The sequence below is a fragment of the Pichia kudriavzevii genome, chromosome 3 (genome assembly GCF_003054445.1).
Source record: "Pichia kudriavzevii chromosome 3, complete sequence".
Lineage (NCBI taxonomy): Eukaryota > Fungi > Ascomycota > Pichiomycetes > Pichiales > Pichiaceae > Pichia > Pichia kudriavzevii.
The window spans coordinates 2,062,780-2,085,966 of NC_042508.1; the positions used below are offsets into that span (position 1 = coordinate 2,062,780).

At 37.9% G+C, this 23,187-nt stretch overlaps 13 protein-coding genes across 13 annotated transcripts; 7 read left to right on the forward strand and 6 right to left on the reverse strand.

The window, feature by feature from the left end:
* Positions 1–6: 6 nt before the first annotated feature.
* On the forward strand, positions 7–2,130 carry C5L36_0C09450 (uncharacterized protein; the record flags this gene model as incomplete). Its single annotated transcript, XM_029466655.1, has 1 exon — positions 7–2,130. One exon carries the CDS (start codon positions 7–9, stop codon positions 2,128–2,130), a length of 2,124 nt encoding a protein of 707 aa, XP_029322515.1.
* Positions 2,131–2,369: 239 nt separating this feature from the next.
* On the reverse strand, positions 2,370–4,046 carry C5L36_0C09460 (uncharacterized protein; the record flags this gene model as incomplete). The annotated part of the gene is made up of 1 exon (XM_029466656.1): positions 2,370–4,046. The coding sequence occupies one exon, from the start codon at positions 4,044–4,046 to the stop codon at positions 2,370–2,372; it is 1,677 nt and encodes a 558-aa protein (XP_029322516.1).
* Positions 4,047–4,235: 189 nt separating this feature from the next.
* On the reverse strand, positions 4,236–8,663 carry C5L36_0C09470 (uncharacterized protein; the record flags this gene model as incomplete). The annotated part of the gene is made up of 1 exon (XM_029466657.1): positions 4,236–8,663. The coding sequence occupies one exon, from the start codon at positions 8,661–8,663 to the stop codon at positions 4,236–4,238; it is 4,428 nt and encodes a 1,475-aa protein (XP_029322517.1).
* A 357-nt stretch (positions 8,664–9,020) lies between these two features.
* On the forward strand, positions 9,021–10,268 carry C5L36_0C09480 (uncharacterized protein; the record flags this gene model as incomplete). The annotated part of the gene is made up of 1 exon (XM_029466658.1): positions 9,021–10,268. One exon carries the CDS (start codon positions 9,021–9,023, stop codon positions 10,266–10,268), a length of 1,248 nt encoding a protein of 415 aa, XP_029322518.1.
* A 110-nt stretch (positions 10,269–10,378) lies between these two features.
* On the reverse strand, positions 10,379–11,185 carry C5L36_0C09490 (uncharacterized protein; the record flags this gene model as incomplete). The annotated part of the gene is made up of 1 exon (XM_029466659.1): positions 10,379–11,185. One exon carries the CDS (start codon positions 11,183–11,185, stop codon positions 10,379–10,381), a length of 807 nt encoding a protein of 268 aa, XP_029322519.1.
* A 286-nt stretch (positions 11,186–11,471) lies between these two features.
* C5L36_0C09500 (uncharacterized protein) lies at positions 11,472–12,392 on the forward strand (the record flags this gene model as incomplete). The annotated part of the gene is made up of 1 exon (XM_029466660.1): positions 11,472–12,392. One exon carries the CDS (start codon positions 11,472–11,474, stop codon positions 12,390–12,392), a length of 921 nt encoding a protein of 306 aa, XP_029322520.1.
* Positions 12,393–12,642: 250 nt separating this feature from the next.
* On the forward strand, positions 12,643–13,416 carry C5L36_0C09510 (uncharacterized protein; the record flags this gene model as incomplete). The annotated part of the gene is made up of 1 exon (XM_029466661.1): positions 12,643–13,416. One exon carries the CDS (start codon positions 12,643–12,645, stop codon positions 13,414–13,416), a length of 774 nt encoding a protein of 257 aa, XP_029322521.1.
* Positions 13,417–13,527: 111 nt separating this feature from the next.
* On the reverse strand, positions 13,528–14,460 carry C5L36_0C09520 (uncharacterized protein; the record flags this gene model as incomplete). Its single annotated transcript, XM_029466662.1, has 1 exon — positions 13,528–14,460. The coding sequence occupies one exon, from the start codon at positions 14,458–14,460 to the stop codon at positions 13,528–13,530; it is 933 nt and encodes a 310-aa protein (XP_029322522.1).
* Positions 14,461–14,712: 252 nt separating this feature from the next.
* On the forward strand, positions 14,713–15,630 carry C5L36_0C09530 (uncharacterized protein; the record flags this gene model as incomplete). Its single annotated transcript, XM_029466663.1, has 1 exon — positions 14,713–15,630. The coding sequence occupies one exon, from the start codon at positions 14,713–14,715 to the stop codon at positions 15,628–15,630; it is 918 nt and encodes a 305-aa protein (XP_029322523.1).
* A 218-nt stretch (positions 15,631–15,848) lies between these two features.
* On the reverse strand, positions 15,849–17,255 carry C5L36_0C09540 (uncharacterized protein; the record flags this gene model as incomplete). Its single annotated transcript, XM_029466664.1, has 1 exon — positions 15,849–17,255. The coding sequence occupies one exon, from the start codon at positions 17,253–17,255 to the stop codon at positions 15,849–15,851; it is 1,407 nt and encodes a 468-aa protein (XP_029322524.1).
* Positions 17,256–18,317: 1,062 nt separating this feature from the next.
* C5L36_0C09550 (uncharacterized protein) lies at positions 18,318–19,526 on the forward strand (the record flags this gene model as incomplete). The annotated part of the gene is made up of 1 exon (XM_029466665.1): positions 18,318–19,526. The coding sequence occupies one exon, from the start codon at positions 18,318–18,320 to the stop codon at positions 19,524–19,526; it is 1,209 nt and encodes a 402-aa protein (XP_029322525.1).
* A 643-nt stretch (positions 19,527–20,169) lies between these two features.
* Positions 20,170–21,381, forward strand: C5L36_0C09560 (uncharacterized protein; the record flags this gene model as incomplete). The annotated part of the gene is made up of 1 exon (XM_029466666.1): positions 20,170–21,381. One exon carries the CDS (start codon positions 20,170–20,172, stop codon positions 21,379–21,381), a length of 1,212 nt encoding a protein of 403 aa, XP_029322526.1.
* Positions 21,382–21,536: 155 nt separating this feature from the next.
* Positions 21,537–23,108, reverse strand: C5L36_0C09570 (uncharacterized protein; the record flags this gene model as incomplete). The annotated part of the gene is made up of 1 exon (XM_029466667.1): positions 21,537–23,108. One exon carries the CDS (start codon positions 23,106–23,108, stop codon positions 21,537–21,539), a length of 1,572 nt encoding a protein of 523 aa, XP_029322527.1.
* Between the last annotated feature and the right edge of the window lie 79 nt (positions 23,109–23,187).

The window sequence follows — 23,187 nt, forward strand, 5'->3', positions numbered from 1 at the left end:
AACACAATGGCACAGACACAAGTACAGGCACAAGGTCAAGCACGGAAAGTGCCAGACTCAGTGAAGGAACTAACTAGTATTGATCCTTGGTTGGAACCGTTCACGGAGGAATTGGCGTACAGGAGAAGTGTTGCTGATAAATGGCTTGACACTCTAACCTCAAATGAGGGTGGTATACTGAAATTTGCAGACTCGTACAAATATATGGGTATACATGTTAACAAGGACAATTCAATAACATACAATGAGTATGCCCCCAATGCAACTGCTGCCTGTCTTATTGGCGATTTCAACAACTGGGAACATGATGTGACCCCAATGGTTAAGGATTCAATGGGGCATTTTACAGTTACCATTCCTCCACATAAGGACGGGAAGCCTGCCATTGAACACAATTCAAGGGTGAAGATCCTTTTGACCTTGCCAAGTGGGGAGAAAGTAGCAAGACTACCTGCCTACATTCATAGGGCAACTCAGCCTCCAAAAGAATATAATAATCCTTCTTATGAGGCCAGATTTTGGAACCCAACTGACAAGTATATCTTTCAACATAAGCGTCCAAAGCTCCCAAAATCTTTGAAAATCTATGAAGCACACGTTGGAATTTCGACGCCTGATCCTAAAATTGGAACTTACAATGAATTCACCGATAATGTTTTACCGGTAATAAAGGACTTGGGTTATAATACGATCCAGTTGATGTCCATCATGGAACACGCATATTACGCATCCTTTGGCTATCAAATCACCTCTTTTTTTGCTGTATCATCTAGATTTGGAACTCCCGAAGATTTGAAGAGGTTGATTGATACTGCGCATGGCTTGGGGTTGAGGGTTTTGCTTGATGTTGTTCACTCTCACGCCTCCAAAAACGTCGAGGATGGTTTGAATATGTTTGATGGTACCGATTATTGCTATTTCCACTCCGGTGGCAAGGGCCAACATGATCAGTGGGATTCTAGACTATTTAATTACGGGAATTATGAAACTCTAAGGTTTTTATTGAGTAATTTGAAATATTTTCTAGACGAATTCAGTTTTGATGGGTTCCGGTTTGATGGTATCACGTCAATGTTGTATACACACCATGGAATTGGGTCTGGTTTTTCAGGTGATTATAATGAATATTTGAGTCCATTTGCTCCGGTAGATAAGGAGGCTTTGGCTTATATGATGTTAGCAAACGATTTGTGTGTACAATATTCCAAGACTAACGATTGTACTATTACGACAATTGCGGAAGATGTGTCTGGTTACCCAACTCTCTGCAGACCAAGATCACATGGTGGTGTTGGCTTTGATTACAGATTGGCAATGTCAATACCTGATATGTGGATTAAGATTTTAAAACATAAATCGGATGAAGATTGGGATATGGGTGGCATCACCCACACCTTGGCAAATAGAAGGTATGGAGAAAAATGTGTTGCTTATTGTGAATCTCACGATCAAGCACTCGTTGGTGATAAAACTTTGGCATTTTGGTTGATGGATGCCGAGATGTACACCAACATGTCTGTGTTGTCCCCCTTAACCCCGGTAATCGAACGTGGGATCCAATTGCATAAGATGATTAGGTTGATCACTAATGCCTTGGGTGGTGAAGCCTATTTGAATTTTGAAGGTAATGAATTTGGTCACCCTGAATGGCTTGATTTCCCAAGAGAAGGTAACGCCGAATCCTATCATTATGCGAGAAGACAATTTAATTTGATTAAAGACGACCTTTTACGCTATAAATTCTTATATGCCTTTGATAAGGCAATGAATGAAACCGAAACTAAGTTCACTTGGCTAAACACACAACCTGCTTACGTTTCTCTCAAACATGAAGGCGACAAAGTGATTGCTTTCGAAAGAGCAAATAAAGTCTTTATTTTCAACTTTCATCCGACTAATAGTTATGTTAGCTATAGAATTGGTGTGGATGTTCCTGGTACTTACAGAATAATTTTGAACACTAACAGAGTAGAATATGGAGGTCATAATCTCATAGATGAAGGGAAGAGCGTTTTCTTTACCAATCCTCTAGCATGGAATAACAGAAGTAACCATATTGAAGTTTACTTACCTGCCAGAACAGCTATAGTGTTGGCATCAGAGTCTGAAATCGAGCAGTCTGGAAACTAATCTGCTTTCACTTGTAGTCAAGCATATTCCTCCTTATTTTATTTTATTTTATTTTTTTTTATTTTATTTTTTTTTATTTTATTTATTTTTCATTTTAGTTTATCGTTTCATTTTAGTTTTATTCCACTCCACTTCTCTGTTCGTATGAGTGTTTTCTTTTATCAATTTTAGTTTGCAATTCATTAGTTAACACATGTATACATACAGATATATATATATATATATACTTCATTTCTTAATTATGCTAACCTTTTAAACACTGAACGTGCTGTCTCATTCTCGAGGATGTCAACACATGTGTCTAACAGTTTATCCTTTCTTTCCAGCATTTCACATTTACATCTTAAGAACGCCCTTTTGCGATTCAAAACTTCGCTAATTGGAACATCAGCAAATAGTTTTGAAAGTCCCTCAACTTTGTTGCTAAATTCAGATTGTGCCATCTCAACTAACTGCTTGCCGAAACCTTTAGAGAAATAAAAAAGAAAAACATATGACCATTTCAATGTCAGTCTACATTCTAGCAATGAATCAACACATTCATTATAGAATGATGTTTCCATCCACGAAGAACCTTTTCTGATTTGTAGTTTTTCAATACTTTCCTCAAATTTTTCCAATAACCTCCTGTCTTTATCATAAGATGAACTTTGGTTGTTATAAAAGTTTGAATAAAATTGAAAAGCCTGTAGACTCATTTTCACCTCACTAGATTTTGTCGATGGTGGTCTATAGGTGGTACAAGAATGGTGGGCATCCCAAGTGCCATGACAAATCCAGCAAAATTCGTGGTTGCATTTCCCACAATGCATGTGGTTACATCCACCATTTTTTTGGATAGATGTGTTACAGGATGGGCAATGCTTGGTATTAAGCTCGATCCAGTTGACACTGTCCTCGTTATCATCTTTATATTTGGCCTTCCATCTCTTAACTGCTACGCACGGACAGGGTGAATGTGACTTCTCCTCACAGTAAAAACAAAACTCATGTTTAAATGCACATTTTACTAATGGAACAATTAGCCTGTCCTGTTGTTCTTCAATGCTAACTACTTCTGGTGAATCAAACCCAAGAGACTGAATTACTCCCTTGCAATCTGGAAACGGACATCGTTTGTATTTCTTCGATAACGCAAGATACTGTGCGCATAAGTTATTGTAATATTGACCTAAAAGTGTATGCTCACTCTTTGCCGAGAATGAGACATCTTCCGATATTCGCAGTTGGCTTAAACCATTGGTGGGCATACCGGGCATCTTCTTTCGTGTATCAAAACTGCTCAATGTCTCAAGATCATGTATCGTCATAATGGAAGAACACTTGGGAGTTGCATAAGGACATCCGATTAGCACCATGGATAATTCAATTTTACCTCTGACGTAAGTTGTATAGCAATCAATACAAAATTCGTGGCGACATTTTCCCAAGGCAAAGAAAGTATCGGATTCACAATAACAGATTGTACACAGTGAATCGGTATCTTTTTTTATCAAATTATTGTTTTTCTGCAAGTCTGGGTTGATGTTCAGACCATACTTTTTGAGATAAACTTCGAAAGATTCCGCATTCATATAATCTTCTAATAGTTTGTTTTCATTCCATTTATAATGTATTAGCAAGTTGATGCATAGTCCATAATCTATTTCTAAGAATTTAGACAATTCTTTGGCTTTTGAAATCAGTTCACTCTTGATAATACACAAATCCAACGGTCTGTACTTCATACGATGTGTTAAGACCCCTCCAGATGTACGTGATGTAGGGTAGGAGTACTGGATATTTAATTTCATCTCCTCATTTGTAAGTTCATCGGCTGAATGTGAATCAAACTGATCGCTAAATGCTTCATCACTTAGCTCGATTTCATCATTATCAGAAAACCCATCTGCAGAACTATATCCATATTCAGACATTTCACACCCGTATATAAGATGTTGGATTTAGCTACGTTTCAGTTTTATTTTTTTTCCGTTTTTTTTTTACATACAAGAAAAAAGAGAAAAAGATGAACAAGTATAAATTGTGTTGATACATATTTCTGAAAATCTAAATAAATGCTAGACCGAGAATAAAATTTTCATTCTTATCGGCAAGCATCTACACTAACGATATATATTGATGGTCCCCGACCTATCACCACAAACGATCATCCTTGATGGGTAGCACAAACATGCGATTGAGGTAATTATATCGCTTGGTGCCTTGTTTATCATCTTGGGAGAATCACATTCGAGGTTAGAATCTTTCCTTTTTGCGCAGGTCTCGTGAACAATAGTCAAAAAGGAATTCACTTGGATTTCATGGAACTTAGATGCGTTAGTTGCACTAGTAAAATACTTGATTGAATCTATTACAATTCTTGAGTCATTTATGCTTTCTAAGTTCCATTCAATCACCTTCATGTTATTCAGTGCACTAATAATTTTCCCCGATAAACCAGCTGTGCTTGGCGGATCATAATATACACTTGTGCAACTTTTATTGTCTTCCATTGTTTTTCGATCGATGTACATAGATAAAAGGTCATTGTTTATCTCGTCATCAACTTCCACGACGCTGTATTGTTCAGCATTTGTAAACGATTCTTTATTGTTAGCACATAGCACCAGTCGGGGTTTTGAGGTTTCAATATCCCAAATGACAACATCAGCATCGCCTGTTCCACCAACAAAACATAGCAAGTCGCCTTGGTGATGTGAAAGCTCACTTAGTTTTCTTATCTGGGTAATTGGATATGAACTTCGTTTGAATTTTGTTGACTTAGAACAGACACACTCATCGAGGTCGATCAAATCAACTATTCCCTTGCTAGTCCCTATTATCGCCCACAAATGGTTAACATCAACTAAGAGAGATGTAACATTTCCATGTAAAATGTTATTTTGGAATTCCTTCACAATCTCCATATTTCGAATGTCAACAGCTAATAATCTTCCATCTACTGTTAACATAAATAGATAGGGCTTTTGTGGGATTATTTTGAACTGCAAGTTAGTTGCATATAGGTACTCCTTACTCAATTTTAAATGTCTTAACAGAGAAATCGATGTGTTCTTGTGGGGTGTGGCATCATCATTGTTAGCAAAATCTACCCGAAGGATATCCACAGAACCATTTCCTTTGGAAACAGCAATACAGTTCCGTCCATCCATGATACACATGGACTTCACAGAAGAGCCTAAGTTTACAGATAGGGTAGATGAACCTGTAACATCTATTTCCAACCTTTTGGTATTCCAAATTTTCAAGCATCCTGCTGCATCAGCGGATACAAAGAAGCGGCCATCAGTGGATGCCACCACAGAGACAATAGGCGCATTATGTTCATTCAATCTTGCAATTAATGTGTAGTTTAAGGTATCGTAACTTGAGGTAGATTCATTAGTATCAATTTCAGGCTGACTCGTGGGTTCTCCAAATTCCACATAGTCATCGAGATCTGGCTTAAACTCCAAACTCCTCAAAAATCTCCAAATGAATGGGTTTTTTCCCGGATAACTGAATTCTATTTCAGCATAGAGTTCTTCAAGTCGCATCGTTTCATCGAAAACATTAGCATCCCCGATATCTCTGAAAATTGAATTAGTTTTATCACCATGGCTAAAATAGTTATTTTTATAATCTGCTATATCTTCAATCGTTTCTACAACCGGAGTTTGCAATTGAAGATTTTTTAAAATTAGTGGACCCGAATGATCGCTAAGTTTTCTTTGTTCACCTTTCTGTAAAACGGGTTGAACATGTTGACCGTGAACATCATTGTAAGGTGTTTCTTTTGCTTTATATTTGATGTCTAGAAAAACACTTCTTGGTGTCACCTTAGGTTTTATAGTTTGTAAGACAAAATTCGAAGACCTACGAGTTAGTCTAGTTACTTTGTAAATGTACGGGCGCATAGTACCTATTTTCCAGAGCTCATCATTTCCTAATCCCAGAGATTTCATTTTCGTAACTTGCTTTTTATCCGAGTTACTCAATGGAATCTCGTAATTTGGAACGTAATCATCTATTCTTTCCCTCTCATCTCCAGTAGTAGTTTTTGAAGATGAGCCGGAAGAGGCCTTTGTACTTTTGTCTCTCAAAAATCTGATTTTGACGTTACCAAAAGAATCAACATCTTTAGATGGATTGGAATTAACAACCCTTTGCCAAAATAGCGTCTCCTGATTAGTTAAGCACCACAGTTTGGCTGTGTTATAAACAGATCTTGTTAGAGGAGTGTGAGCTGAAATAAACAGATTTTCCCAAGTAAGCTCTGTGACTTCATGTCGAAAAAAGGGGCGAATCAACGGGTACAACAGACAGTAAAAGTCTGCCGTGGATAATTGGTGCCCAATTGTAACTATCAAATTGATTACAAGCTGCCTAATAAGCCCATTTGGATGTAGTATCAGAACAACCGAAAGATTGATTAAATCCCAATAGCACTGCTTCCTCACCAATCCCAATTCAACAAGTTGGGATAGTACTTTGAGAAAAGTGACCACAAGAATCTCTTCTGGCCCATAAATTGACTGAATTAGCAATGGCAAAATATACTGCTCAAGGCTTGTAATACCAACAAAGATAGAGAGGGGAACAATGCTGGATACAAAAGCTTGTTTAATTTGAGGATTTTTGTCATTAAGGTAGGTAATCAAATGGCTCAAAACAACATCATTGACTTTCTGTTTACCGAAAAAGGCACATAACGGTCTGATATTCTGCATTAAGGAAATTCTCACATACACATCGCTATCGGTTAAAATCTGAATAGTCAAATGTTCGAAGCTTTCAAGGATATCATTGAGTTCTAGTTCATTTTTATCTCTATCATTGAAAAAGACGCTGTCAATATCTGGATCATGATAAGTGCCAACTTTATCTTTGAGTAATACCGACAGTTCGTGAAACTTCTTGGATGCCATAGCCAAATGCGGTAAGCAAGATGCAAATATCATTCTAACATAAGAGCCTGGTATTTTGTTGCTGACTTCATCTTGAACTAGGAATTTAGAAGCATTTAAATCCTTGGTTGGAATCATATAGGAGCGTTTTAAGAATAACTGCAGTTTTGGTATGATATATTCTGTAAATAAGTGGATATTAATTGGGGTTAGCGTATCTACCATTGTCAAAAGTTGAGTAACAGATTTAAGTGCAGCAACTTGGACACTCTCAGATGGATCATCCAACATATTCATCAAGTAAGGCAAACATCTGTCCAGTTTTGCTTCATCGTGAAGCTGTTCTGCCAACGCCAATATCAAATCACAAGCCTTTATCCTAAACGTCGAGTGTGTGGTGTTCCTCATATTATGACAAACCATGGACAAAATTATAAGACATGATGAATCATTCGTGGTGTTGGATTTAAATATTGTATGAGAGTTTTGAGGTATGTGTCTATTCATTCCTGGCAAGTTAAGCTCAACTGGAATTATACTAACATTTCCGGATCTTTTAACCAATACGCTTTCATCATTGTCCATTATATTTGCTTTGAAACCTAAATATAGAGCCACTTTATCAAAATCTTTATAAACCCTGTCGATCCTGTAGTTGCATTTTTGAAAGTCAGATGTTTCCTTGTTTGGAGAATATGTTGAAAGATCCTTCATATATGGATACAAGAAAGTGTAAAAGTAGCTAGGAAAAACCGAGTCTCTAAACCTTAGGAGGTATTCAGACACTGTTAATCTATCCTTTGGGACTAAACTGATCATACTCTCAACCATCTTCTTAATATTAGGGTCCTCGATAACGTCTAAATTAGGAGAATATTCGGATTTTTTATACTTGAACATTTGAGGTAAAGTAAAGATAGGTAACCCATCAGAATATAGCTCTGCAATCACACAGCCCAAGGAAAAAATGTCAGCTTCGGGGGAAAGACGAGGAATCACTTTACGTTCAATCAAATCACTCATTTCTTGCTGTGTTTTGAATCTCTCCGGTGCAATATAACAAGAGTGTCTTTTCTTGCTGTCAAAATAAAAGGAAAATTGCGACTGATTGTAGTCTGGGAGGTACACCGGCTTGAAAAGTGCAATGTCGGCAATTGTCACCCAGTTCCAAGAGGTTAGTAAAACATTCTCTAGTTTGATGTCGCCGTGACAAACTCCCACTTCATGCATTTTCGATATTGCCGTTAGTAACTGGTAAATAATCCATTTTTTCTCTATACCTTCAAAGAATGGTCTAATTGATAAAGTTTCAAATAAATTATACCTTACATAAGGTCTGATAAGATATGTGGCTCTCTCGGAATCAATAAGTGTTTCAAATGGTGATGTATTGGGCACATTCTGTAGTTTATTTTTCACACCTTCCAATTCTATCAAGTACTTTTTCATGTCGATGTCTGTGTCAGAAGGCTTAACAAGTAGTTTCACTACAACATATCCATTAGAGGATGTACATTGGATCGTTTTCAAGAACCGAGAAGTCCCAAGTGGTTTGGAGTACTGTAGAGAAGGTATGAAATCAATATAAGCCGAGGTGGCTACAGTATGTGCAGTGGGAGAAAGTGAAGAAAAGTCAAATTCCATAGTGTTTCACTTTATTTACCTTTTCAGCTAATCGTTTCCCCCTTTATCTATCAACGTTTCCATTCACTGTTTAGCAATCAGGTGTTTGATTTGTTATCACTACATGTTGGTTCAAAGTCTTGCCCGTTTTCATTTTCTGGGTTTTCTGATTTTCTCGCCTCTTTTTCTCTTTTCAGATGTCCCTTTCAACTGATGTTTTGCTGTCTATCTTTCCTGTTTATTTTGCTATCACAAACATCAAGTAGTGATAATAAGCCCTTAAAATACACACAAAACAAAAAATTTTAATTTGCTTGTAAGATTTGCTAGAAAACATATTTATAAATATCCAAAACAAATTGAAAAAGAATAGGAACGATGAGTGAAGTATTCAATAAAGAATGCGATGTACGAAAACTTGAGAATGGAAATACAGCTTTGAAAGCACCCAAATGCAGTGGCAATTTGGGTAAAGCAAACAAACTTTATAAATGTAAGTCTAAAGATACTGTAAGAGATGCTCGGACAATTTATGAACAGGCCAATTTTTTGATTGATTCTCGATACAAGATGCAACAAATTTTAGGCAAGGGATCATACGGAACAGTTTGCTCTGCAGTTGATACAAAAAACAAAGATAAGCACATGCTTGCCATCAAAAAAGTTTGTAATATATTTAATAAAGACATTTTAATGAAACGAGCCCTAAGGGAGCTAAAACTAATGGATTTTTTTAAGGGGCATAAAAACATAGTTGGCTTAGTCGATTTGGATGTTGTCTACCTTAAGCCCTATGACGGGCTTTACTGCTTCCAAGAGCTAATTGATTACGATTTAGCCAAGGTAATACACAGTTCAGTTCAGTTTTCCCAGTTCCATATCAAATCCTTTTTTTACCAAATTTGTTGTGGTGTCAAATACTTGCATTCTGCGGACGTCATTCATCGTGACCTAAAGCCGGGGAACATATTGGTAACATCTCAAGGATGCTTAAAAATATGTGACTTTGGTTTAGCCAGAGGGATTAATGAGAAATTCATGAGACAATCTTATAAATCTGGTAACATCACCAATTATGTTGCAACTAGATGGTATAGAGCACCCGAGCTAATTTTGACAAGAAAAACTTATGGTAAATCTGTTGATATTTGGGCAATTGGTTGTATATTTGCTGAGTTATATGGCAGAAGACCCATATTTATAGGAGATGATCAACTACAGCAAATCAATGAAATTTGCAAAGTTATTGGATCACCTCTGAGAGAAGTTGTTCTTCAATATGGAAGCACAATTGCTTGTGAGTTATTCTCGGAACAAAAGCCAAAATACCCGAAGAAAAGCTGGCGGGATATATACCCACACGTGTCAGTGGAAGCTCAGTTGTTACTAGATAAAATGCTATGTTGGGATATTAGCGATAGATATACGATTCAACAAATATTAGATGATACTTATTTAAAGGATATCAGAAACTTGGATGAAGAACCTTCCAGGGAAGAAAGCTTTGACTTTTCTTTTGAGTGGAAGGCAAGAACTATAAACGACATGAAGCTACTCCTTCATGAAGAAGTTGAAACTTTTAAGCAACGAAAGAAAATGGTAGTGCCCAAATACTATGGTTCTTGAGAAAAGAAAAGAAAAACAAGGACGGCTTTATTTGGGGTTTGTTGCGGGGTCATATAGTTACTATAATAGCGATTCAAATTCAAGTAAGGCTTATACAAAGATTTTTGTAATTAACAATATTCATAACTTCTAAATACACCATGGTCAGGAACAAAAGATAAATGCAACTGTTGGAAACGATCGGTAGTTTTATAGTAATATATTCCAGTGAATGACTCCGCTTCACGGTCAAAAGAAATAAAATAAAATCCGGCAAATGAAGCACCCTTTACTTCAGTCTGATCGGGATTCGGGTATAAATAGTGTTCCTTCCATCTCATGTAGAGATGATTTTGACAAAATGCTTTTGTTTGGTACCATTCCCTATTCTTATAATCTTTTAGAAGATCCACATCCAGGCTCCTCCAGCTGGGGAATCGGGCCCAATGCTGTATGTCATTCTTAATACTGGATCCCCAAGAATCGTGGTTTGTAATAAAAGTATGTCGTGGTCCAATTATTTCTGCAGTGAAAAAAGTTGTGATGATGCTATTCACCGGTGTCAAATTATGAATGGTGAGTGTCCCAGACATGTAGGAGTTCGGTAGGTCCACTTCCAATAACATAACCTCGACACTATACTCCCGTGTCCCCGAGGTTTGGAATCCTCTGAATCGAGCCCCCGGTTTCAAAACGTCGGTTGCCCTTCTTCGGAACGAAGTTTTCGTATATGGAATGGAAAGGAACCTATTCATTGGAATGTAATCTGAATGCAGCTTCGTGCCGTCTGGAATATTCTTACTTCTGGTGAAATTCATCTCCGGGGTCAAGCTATTAGCCTGAATGTAGACCCCTTTTGTAAGTGTGGGGTTCCCATCTCCCTTCGAATAAGCCCTGTCAGTAGAGATAATAGAAGTTATATCTGTGTAAAGCCGCATTTGATGAGCTAGAAACCGAACTGCTGTTTAAGAGTAGTTGCAGTCTTTGATTCTGGTCTTCATCCTATCGTCAAATTCATGACTGCCATAGTTCGACAGTTGTTACAAATAGTGGCTCAGCGATATAGTCCTACAAGTCCATAAGCAAGCGCGGCTAATTTCACACTTTTTTTTTCTGTGGTGTTTGAAATCAACTTTGTGGAACATTTCAAACCAATAGCGGGGTTCTTCTTGAAAGTCAATTACAAGTTAGGAACCTACAAGAGCAATATAACAACTAGATCGCATGTCTGATTCAGAAATTGCACTTACTTTGGACGAGCCTGCTCATCCATCGAAAAACCAAGCGGCAAAGGATATTTTGGCAGGCACTATTGGTGGTATCGCACAAGTTCTCGTTGGTCAGCCGTTCGATACTACAAAAGTCCGTTTACAATCGTCATCTAATCCCAATGCAACGCCAATGGATGTAATTAGAACTTTATTGAAGAATGAGGGACCTATGGCATTCTATAAAGGTACACTATTGCCGTTGGTCGGTATTGGTGCTTGTGTTTCAATCCAGTTCAGTATTAATGAATATATGAAGCGGGTCTTTAATTACGTTAATGACGGTCCTGGCAAAATGACAAACACCCAGTTCTTTCTCTCTGGAGCGGGAGCTGGGTTTGCCAATGGTTTTCTTGCTGGTCCAATTGAACATGTGAGAATCAGATTGCAAATTCAAACTGGGGCTGCCGGAGAGAGATACTATAGGGGTCCAGTTGATGTTTTGAAGCATTTGAATGAAGTAGGTGGATTGAGAGCTATATATAGGGGGTTTGGACCAACCTTATTCCGTGAAGCATATGGAATGGGTATCTACTTTATGACTTTCGAATCCTTGGTTCAAAGAACAATGAGAAAACATCATATTGCACGTAATCAAGTTGAGTCATGGAAATTATGTCTCTTTGGGGCATTATCCGGTTATGCAATGTGGTTTACGTCTTACCCGGTGGATATTGTTAAAAGTAAGTTACAAACAGATAAATTAGGCGCTTGGAAATACAGGGGCAGTGCTGATGTTATTAGAGACACCTATGCAAAACAAGGTATAAAGGGGTTCTTTGTCGGGTTTTCTCCTACTATCCTCAGAGCTGCGCCGGCGAATGCTGCTACTTTCTTGGCTTTTGAATGGACAATGAGATTGCTCAATAGAGAGTAGGACTCACTTGACTGACATGTCTGATTCGTTTTTTTTTAACTCCTCAAAATTTTTATCTAGGAAAATTACATAATCTTCAGAGATATATAGATTCATTATCGTTAAAAAAAAAATAGTCATATTATCGAGAAATTCTCGACATGAAGACCTGGGCATTATGACAAATCTTGTTTCATATAAGTGCTTTGTTTCCATTCAGGACATATTTCTCTTTTTAATTAGGAAAGGTGGCAGTGCCAACTGAACAAGAATGAACTTCATGAAACCCTCCAGTGTCTACAATTTATCCAACATTCGTGAGAATTTGATCCGGATGGAGGATACGATTATTTTCAACCTTATTGAACGTTCTGATTTCCCAACCATGCCATCCATCTACGAGGAAAATTCACCAAATATCAACATTCCTAATTTTGAAGGCTCCTTTCTGGATTGGCTATTTCAGCAGAAGGAGTGCATTGAGTCACAAGTTAGAAGGTATCAAAGTCCCGATGAATATCCATTCTACCCACACGTTATCAAGGACTCATTTTTACCGCCAATTCAATACCCAAAATTACTTGCTAGTTATTTCAGGGAAGTCAATATTAACGACGAAATCAAGAAAATTTACATTGAGAAAATGATCCCACGGATCGCTAAAGAAGGTGAAGATGTGGAGAATTTTGGGTCTGCAGCTTCTGTGGATATCATAGCCTTAAGAAGCATAAGTCGCAGGATCCATTTTGGTATGTTTGTTGCCGAGGCGAAATTCCAGGCGGATAGAGAGCTCTACACGAAGTTGATCAAGGAGAGAGACATTGAAGGTATAATGGAAAATATCACCAACTCAGCAGTTGAGGAAAAGATTCTGCAGCGTCTATTGATCAAAGCTAAGACCTATGGTACTGACCCAACAGTCAACGAAGGTTCAAGCAAGGTTGACCCGGAGGCGGTTGTTGGGATATACAAAGACTGGGTCATTCCACTGACAAAGAAGGTTGAAGTCAACTATCTTCTTAGAAGACTCGAAGATGATCTTTAGAACATTGCCAAGAAATGCGTTTCAAGCTAATAAATAAAAATAGTCAAATAGAAATTAACAAATAAATACAAATATAAAATAACATTAACCGTTGCACAGTGTAGGTGGTCTTTATTTTTTGAACTCACGTAGCTTAGCTTGTTCATCATCGGCATCGATAATTCCTCTTTTGTAAAAATGATCCAGTACTTCTTTGATGTCCCTTAGGGAAAATGTCATAGTCATTTGTCTCCACCACAAGAACCGATTTATACGGTCTTGTTTGGTATCACCCAAACCATAATTTGTGTAGGCATGAAACAAGTCATCCTCACTTTTTTCGTGGACATCAACAACAAGATTGCTTGGATAATTCTCACCAATTAAATCATCATAGAGGTAGAGATGTGATAGTTGTAGGGATGTGTAAACAAATGCAGTGAAAAAGATACTTAAGAATATGGTTTTCCTGTTTTTGGTAAACTCATCCTTAAAAGTTCCAGTCTCTGAAGTATTCCATCCTTCATCGGACGTACCTTTGAACCCATAAGCACGATCATAACCGTATCTGTACCTATCTTCCCATGTTCCTGTTTCGTAACTAGTAAATCCTGAATATGCAGAATTTCTTCTGGCGTATCTAGCATATTCGGGACTGTTTGGTGAATAGAAATTAGGAGATGTTCTCAAAGATGAAGAATCATTCCAGCCAATGTTATATTTATCATAGTTGGCCCTTGTCACTGGATTTTTTAATAAATGATAAGCTGCAAGTATCTTCTTGAAACGTTCATCCTTCTTGGATATGGAGCTATCATCTTCCTCCTTTGATCTATTGACATCTGGATGGTATATCTTAGCTAGTTTAAAAAATGCCCTCTTTAGTTCCTTATCGGTGACTGCATCTTTGTTGGATATATTTAAGATCTCATATGGAGTTGCATGCGGAGAAGTGGGGTATGAATCGATGATTTTCTGAGTTTCTTGGTCAAGATGTGATGCATAGAATCTTCTAAGTACTAAAAAACGGGACTTAGCAGTTAATCGGACGTGCAACATGGTCATCTAAAGACCAGATCATAGAAGGAAAGGTATCTCCTCTTGTAAAGACGTTAAATTCATATTCCGAAACTATTTTCTCTTTTTCGGTGAAACCCCGGCATCGGAAATGGAACCCGCACAACCGGATTAAAAGTTAAGAAAATGTATAAAAGGACTGAAATTTCCATTTTTTTTTCATATATCAGTCATAATTCTGATGTTGTTTCCCATTGGTTTGTACAACAGAGGTAATTGCGGCCTAACGACCAGTTTAGGATGTCTGAGAAGATAGAAAAAAAGCCAATCACTATTTCTAACCTCCTCCTTGGAGCAGGTCTCAATCTCGTGGAGGTTTCCACTTTAGGTCAACCACTGGAAGTCACCAAAACTACTATGGCTGCAAATAGAGATTTTGGGATTCTCAAGGCAGCCAGATATATCTGGAACAGAGGTGGTCTTTTAGGGTTTTACCAAGGTCTAATTCCATGGGCGTGGGTTGAAGCTTCCACTAAGGGTGCTGTTCTTTTGGCCGTCATGACAGAAGGTGAGTACAGATTCAGAGTTTTAGGTGCATCGCCGTTTGTTGCGGGTATTGGAGGTGGTATGTTGGGTGGATTATCTCAGGCATATCTAACTATGGGGTTTTGTACCTGTATGAAGACCGTTGAGATTACCAGAAAGAAGGAAGCAGGTTCCGGTCCGCAGAAGTCTACATTTACGGTTTTTAAGGAGATTTACCAAAAGGAAGGTATCAGAGGTATCAATAAGGGTGTCAATGCAGTTGCCATGAGACAATGTACCAACTGGGGTTCGAGATTTGGTCTAGCTAGACTAGCCGAAGATGTTATTAAGAAATTGACTAACAAATCAAAGGATGAAAAATTGAATGCGTTTGAGAAGATTGCATCGTCAGTTATTGGTGGTAGTTTGAGTGCATGGAACCAGCCATTTGAAGTTGCCCGTGTTGAAATGCAATCGAGAGTTGACGATCCAAACAGACCAAAGAATTTGAATGTTTTCACCACTCTCAAATATGTCTACAAAACCCATGGTTTCAAGGGACTATATAAAGGTGTTACACCAAGAATTGGTCTAGGTGTCTGGCAAACCATCTTTATGGTCTCATTGGGTGACTACGCCAAGGCTTACATTGCAGGGTTAAGCGGAAACAAGCCTCCAAAGGCCCTCAAATAGGAGAGCTGGGATGCTAGTCAGAAGAAGTAGATTGTCTCTATATTTTTTATAGTACATAATTATAAGTAGTGAACGTGTATTATTATTATTCTTATTAGTAGTAGTAGTAGTAGTAGTGGTGGTAGTAGCACTACCATCACTTCAAACTATAGTAAAAAGGATAGTCTTGTGTAGAAGTTTTTAGTGACGAATACAGTAACCACATGGACTAGTGGTCCTCACCGATTTCTTTGGACCCCCCATTTATCGTAGCAGTACAAACCAATAAAAGTTAAAATTAGCCCCAACCTTTGCATCAGGCCCAATTCGACACCCTCAATTATGATACTGCAGCAAATAATGATGATCCTCTTGAGGATATTTGCAATTGAGTAGTTGACGGGAGACACCATTCCCAAGATCTGGAATGCTGTCAGAGACTGGATAAAATGGGAAACTCCGTATAAAAGGATGTTGTGCAAGACATTGGGGGTAATTTCATACAAAGATATTATCGGATTGTTGAATTCTGAAACCAAGTAGAATGGGAGGGTCAAAACAAATCCAACGATGGAGCAATAGAACAAGACGGAGAGTTTATCCAATTTTTTATTTTCCTGGTTGTCTACGTGGTATTTTTCATTTTGAAGTACTAGGTCAGTCAAAGATGGGTTTGAGAGAGAAAAGGGCGAATTCTGTTTATAATTAAAGCTAGGTGGTGAATTTGAAGCTATTGAGATTGGTAAGATGGGTGTTGAAGCGGCAGATTCTGAGCGGGTAATTTTCCAGTTGAACCTATCGAGAAATGCCTTTGCACGTCGATCATCATCTCTTTCTTCTTGTTGATCTTTACTTGAAAAATAGTCGCAAGCATTATCATTTAATGTATGGTTTTTTTTATCATCATTTGAATCCCAGGTTAAGATTTTTTTGGCAAAGATATTCTGGGATACAAAGATCAACATCGATAAAAATGCAAATAGAGAACCTCTCCAAAACAAATCATTTGACAATTGCAGTTTATCATTTCTAGTACAAGACAACATAACACCCAACATTAGAGGTAACAATGTGATATAAGTTCTTAAAGGGAAATGTTTCCCAAAAAGAAATCTATAGATCAAGACCGTTGTCAGGGGGGACAATGCCTTTATGGTGTGGACCAAGGAGACTGGGATAATTGAAGTTGAATTATGAGAAGCTATTTGTCCTAAGAATTGGAACATCCCCATGGGTACTGTAGTTTTCAGTACCAAGAAAGTAGGGGTCAAGAAATTCTTAGTGATTGAATAATTTGGAGTGATCAAAGAAGGCGGGAAAGTGCCATTAGGGAAGGATCTGTGGATATCATGATGTAGGAGTGTCTTTGTGAATCTAATGGAGAGCAACAGCAGTAAACACAGGAAAGCGTTAATAACAAACTGGATTTCAGTCAATGATACAGGGTATTTGAAATCTCTGAGGATGAGTTTTGTAGAAGCTGAGGACAGTACGGAGGTTAGATACCACACGATACATAGAGCTATCAACTTGAAGTTAAAGAGGCTGTATATATGTGAGAGTCTAGAATACCCTTTTGATGATTCACCCAGGAATGTATCGGATAAATGAGACGGGCTATATGATTTTGAGGAGTACGAGTCCATGTGAGGTTACAGATCAGATAAGTTTGTATGATCGGGCCTTGGAGAGCAGAAGGGGTATATTTGGGGGATATGCAAATCGCCGAAATGTAGCAGTCTGTGCCTGTAATTGTGTTTGTGTTTGTGTTTGTATATGTACCTGAAAGTTTGTTACCTTTTGTTTATATATTGGAATTTTCACCTTGTTCTTCTTTTCACGTGTGTGTTCCTCCTTAAAATGGTAATTGCAAAATTGGATGTTTTTCTAATTTTTCTTTGTTTTTTTTTTTTTACGTTTTTTCTATTTTTTTCTTAATTTTCCAACAAAACTCGTTGTGGCGTATGCCCTAAAACTTTATTTTCTTAATATTCACTGCGCCTGTGGCGCATGCGCGTTCAAATTGTTTTCTAAGAAAAACGCGAAAAACACGAAAAACACGAAAAAAAACAAAAAAACACGAAAAACAAAAAAAAAAAACAAAAAACACAAAAAACTGATGAAAAACTGAATACTGAAAATGGAAGCCCGCGCAAATTGGCCGGTCGCCTTTTTCCCGTAGAAAAAATTCATACTTTTTTTTTTATTTTTTTTTTTTGTTGGGACAACGGGGGAATTCCTAAAAGGGCAATCTCTGATGGACGATAGTTGTCTGAATTTTTTATTTTCCCCTTTGGTATCTTAAACAAAGATATGTTTAAAGTTGTGGAGATTTGTTGAGGAATACTTTGCACCTCAAATCCCCATGAAAAAAAAAAAAATCTCCTTGTCCTTTTTTTGGGTTTATCTTGTTTCTTTTTTTTTTTTTTTTTTCAGGCATTTGGTTTTCGGTTTGGGTTTCGGTTTCTGTTTTTGTTTGGGTTTTTTTTTTTTTTTTTTATTTGGTTTTTTTTTCTTCTCATGATTTGGGAAATACTGTTATTGTATAACTGGTGTGATCCAAATTGAATTATATTTCACCTATTTGGCACTCTTGTTTCTTGTTTCTACTCTTTGGTTTCATTTGGTTCCTCTCTGTTGTTGTTGTTCTTTATAGCATCGTTGATTAACAACCTATTTCTCGACGACTACCATCACCTCCATTTGTAATGTCCACTACAGTCACTGCAGATAGATCAGTAACCAAGAACTTGTTCGCTAAGGACACCTTGGGTAACGACTTCAAGGCTCCAGATTATTCCATCAAAGATGTCCTTAGTGCCATCCCAAAGAAATGTTATAAGAGGTCAGTTCCAACATCTTTCTTTTATGTTTTCAGAGACATTGCTTGTATCCTGACATTTGGCTTCATTGCCACCAATACCATCCCCTTAATTGGCAACCAATATCTAAGAGGTGTCGCTTGGTTAGCTTATGGTATTCTTCAATCTTTACCTTATACCGGTATTTGGGTCATGGCTCACGAATGTGGTCATCAGGCTTTCTCCGATTACGGCTGGTTGAATGATACTGTTGGTTGGGTCTTGCATTCTTACCTTTTAGTCCCTTATTTCTCTTGGAAATATTCCCATGGTAAACATCATAAGGCAACCGGTCATTTAACTAGAGATATGGTTTTTGTTCCCCCAACAGTTGAACAATTCAAGGAGAGAAGAAACGTAATCTCTTTATCCGAATTGGCTGCTGATACTCCAATCTCTACTTTCAAAGAATTGTTGATTCAACAACTAGGCGGTTGGGTTTGGTACTTGTTAACCGATGTCACCGGCCAACCTCATCCACAATATAAGACCTTCCTCTCCCAATTCAAAGCTTCCCATTTCAACCCAAAATCTCCAATCTTTGAGAAGAGAGATTACTGGTTTGTCGTGCTCTCTGATATTGGTATGTTAACCCAATTTTACGTTCTATATGAATGGTACCAACATTTCGGCGCCTTCAATGTCTTGGTTCACTGGTTCATTCCTTATATCTTTACCAACCATTGGTTGGTGTTTATCACTTTTCTACAACACTCTGACGTCTCCTTACCTCATTACGAAGATAAAGAATGGAACTTTGCGAGAGGTGCTGCTGCAACTATCGACCGTGAATTTGGTTTCGTCGGCTCCTTCTTTTTCCACGATATCATTGAAACTCACGTTCTTCACCATTATGTCTCCCGTATCCCCTTCTATAATGCCCGTGAAGGTACCAAGGCAATCAAAGAAGTCATGGGTGAACATTATGTCCATTCTGATGAAAACATGTGGCTCACTCTTTGGAAGTCAGGCAGATACTGCCAGTTTGTTGAAGGTGACGGTATCAAGATGTTTAGAAACGTCAACGGACTCGGTGTTCCACCTACTTCTAAATGAACCTCCCGTCTATATTTAACTTGATTATACGACCCTATACTACACACCGTTTTACACTACCATACACACCTCTGGAAAATACCGTCTTGTCGTGCATTGCCCCTTTTTGTTTTGTTTTACACATCCTCCTAATATTTATTGTATATTCGATCCCTCTTTCTTCTTTATCTACTCTCTTCCTTTTGCATTATACATGTACAACTTCAATGACTTAACAATGACTTAACAACGACTTAACAACGACTTAACAACGACTTAATAATGACTTGCGGTAGATGAACCGCTGCTCTACACCATTGAGCACACCCTTACTTGTTGCCTGTTACCTCTTTCCCCTGTCATCCGGCAATGCAACCCCGATAAGGTTCTAATTCCAGCAGACCTGAACCGGAGCAAACCCCGTTGGGCAAAAAGCTGCTGCCTTTTGGGCGTTTCTTTTTTTTGTGTACCATGCATTCTTTTTTTTTTCACCTCTTTTTGCCAAATGTGTGCTTTTATTCACATGCATAAGACGTTGTCTACTTTTTTTTTTCTGTAAACTGGTTTATTTTGGTTGCTATTTGTTGCTTTCCCATTCTTTCTTGGTCTTGTTAGTACCTTCTTCTCCAGCCGCTGTTTCCCTAAGCCAAGGCAAGAAGTGAACATGTCTTCCACCACCACCAAATCAAAGGTCACTCCAAACCTGACTGCAAAGGACCTCAATGGTAACACTTTCAAAGCTCCAGATTACACCATTGGAGATATCATCAAATGCATTCCTAAGGAGTGCTTTGAACGTCCACTTTTGAAATCTTTGTCTTTTGTTGCTCGTGATATCGCTTGTTTGTTTGCATTTGGGTATTTGGCACAAACTTTTATTCCACAAATTCCCTCCAAAGAATTGAGATTTGCAGCATGGACAACATATACCATTGTCCAGTCTTTCCCAATGGTGGGTCTTTGGATCCTTGCTCATGAATGTGGTCACCAGGCATTCTCCCAATACGGTTGGATCAATGACTTTGTTGGTTGGATCTTACACTCTTATTGTGGTAATCCTTACTTCTCGTGGAAATTCTCCCACAAAAAGCACCACCAACATACGGGCCACATTGATAAAGATATGGTTTTCATTCCTCCAAGGGCAAACGAATGGAAGATGTTCAGGGGTATCAAGAAGTTCTCCGAATGTGCAGCAGACACCCCACTCTACACAATCGGTGTCTTGTTAGTCCAACAGATTGTTGGTTTCCAAACATACCTTCTCATTGATGCCACAGGTCAACCACACCCAGAATTAATGGATAAATGGTACGGCAGATTATGGACTTCCCACTTCAACCCTATGGCACCTATTTTCGACAAGGGAGATGGTAAGTTCATCCTCATCTCGGACTTGGGATTAGGCATTGTTGGTTATGCCGTTTATCAGTGGATCCAGCATTTTGGTTGGTTCCATTGTTTTGTTCACTGGTTCATTCCTTACATGCTAGTCAACCATTGGATTGTCTTCCTGACCTACTTGCAACATACTGATGTCACCTTACCTCACTATGAAGATAGCGAGTGGAATTTTGCCAGAGGTGCAGCAGCTACCATTGACCGTGAATTTGGATTCGTTGGTTGGTTCTTCTTCCATGATATCATTGAGACACATGTTTGCCATCACTATGTTTCCCGGATCCCCTTTTACAACGCTAGAAAGGCAACTAAGGCGATCAAAGAGCTTGTCGGTGACAATTACGCCTACTCAGATGAAAACATGTTCGTCACTTTGTGGAAATCCTTGAGAAGTTGTGAGTTTGTCGAAGGTGATAATGGTATCCTCATGTACAGAAACCACAACGGCTACGGTATTCCACCTAGAGATGACTAAACTTCTTCGTCAACTTTACTATTCTTTTACCTTAGATTCCCTATTCCTGTTACTTTACTACTCATTATTTACTTATACTATTAGATCTGTTATTTATTTTATCATTATGTACTAGTATGCTTATATGATTATATACTTTAGAATGTGCAATCTTTTCAGATAAAGTCTAGTACGTTGTTGATGACGTTTTCCTGTTGCCTTCTCCCCCATAATAGGTCAAGATGCTCGTGGCCATAGATACCAAAGACATTGAGCTCTTTATCGTCCACACCCTCTCCATTTTCCTTTATCACAACCTCTCTCCTACCTACAACCTTCCCATCTTTGATTTGCGTAAAGTGTTGCTTGTTAAAAGCTGGTAGCTGGGATACAAGCGTATCAATATCAACAAGTGAATCATTCATACCATAAATAATCAATAATTTAGATATATCAATTCTTGTGTCTGTTGGATATTCAAAGGGCTCAAAGTAATCCTTCTCTTGATACATTTGAAATCTCTTAGATTTGATGATTTGAAACCAATGAACAACACATTTGACTGAGGTGGTTGAATAAAGGTGATAATAAGAAACCATTTTTTGAATGACATCAATATTTACCGAATTCCAATCAAAAAGAATTTTATTTGGCAAGTCAATCAACTGGATGAACATTGGCGGATAAGTAATTTTCCTCCAGAAAATAACAGATTTCATCAAAATCTTCCGTCCAAATAACAGGTACATCATCTCCGGATTAAAGTTTATTATAGAATTAAGTAACCAGTTTGACAGTCTCTTGGGGGTCGTTGCTGGTGCTATAAGTACAAGTTTGTCTATCTTGTGATTCAAGTCGTCATTGATGGAAACCGAAGACAAAATTTGCGAGCATCCTTGACTGAATCCAATATAAGTCAATGTAGAAATCCCCTTTAGCTTCAAAATATAATCAATAGAAGATGGTATATCATACATTGCAAACTCATCTATGGAAAAATCCCAAAACTTTCTCTCATCTGAACTAAACCCCACATGTTTATTTGAATATTTATTTCCACGATTATTGCCTAGAAAAACGTCATACCCCTGTTCGCATAATCTAAATGGTAAATTATCATCTTTGTTTAGCATGACACACCAAACATCCGATGTCATTAACAGGCCATGCTGAAAATAAATCGCCTTCCCGTTGGATGTATAGCCATTGTTTTCTGGTTTTAATCGATGCAATGTGAGTTTGAACCCATCTTGGGTGTGAACTAAATGTGACTCCGCCTCAAAGCCATTCAAATGACAAATTTGTGAAAAATTCTGTGAGTTTTTCAATTTATCGAGTTTACTTAAAACCTTATCTTTCATCGAAATATGTTTATCTGAGATTAGATTGTCATATTTCACTTCACTAGATTTGAAAAATGAAAAAATAAACCTACTCAACGATGTAAACGCATCTATTAACGGGGTTGGTAAAATGAGGGTAATTGACGAAATAACATGTTCTAATATAATTATGAAAACGGAACCAATTTTTCCTATCTCTGAAATTGTTGCATCTCTGGGCCTTTGTGAAGTTTCATGAGACCCCCCTTCTGAAAAAATCCTCCCGTTTGTTTGGGAGGCATCTTCAGATTTGTAACCATCACTTGAAGAGTCCCCCTTAATACCAGATAATGGTCTCACGCATGACTCAACTTCTTCACTAACTGATAAATGTCTCCGGCGTGTTTCGGGCATTTGGTTACTCATTTTGATAAGCCATTACAAAGAAGAAGTTGCAACTGTTAAACTGCTGTACGAGCAATGGCATAAATAATCATGTTACATT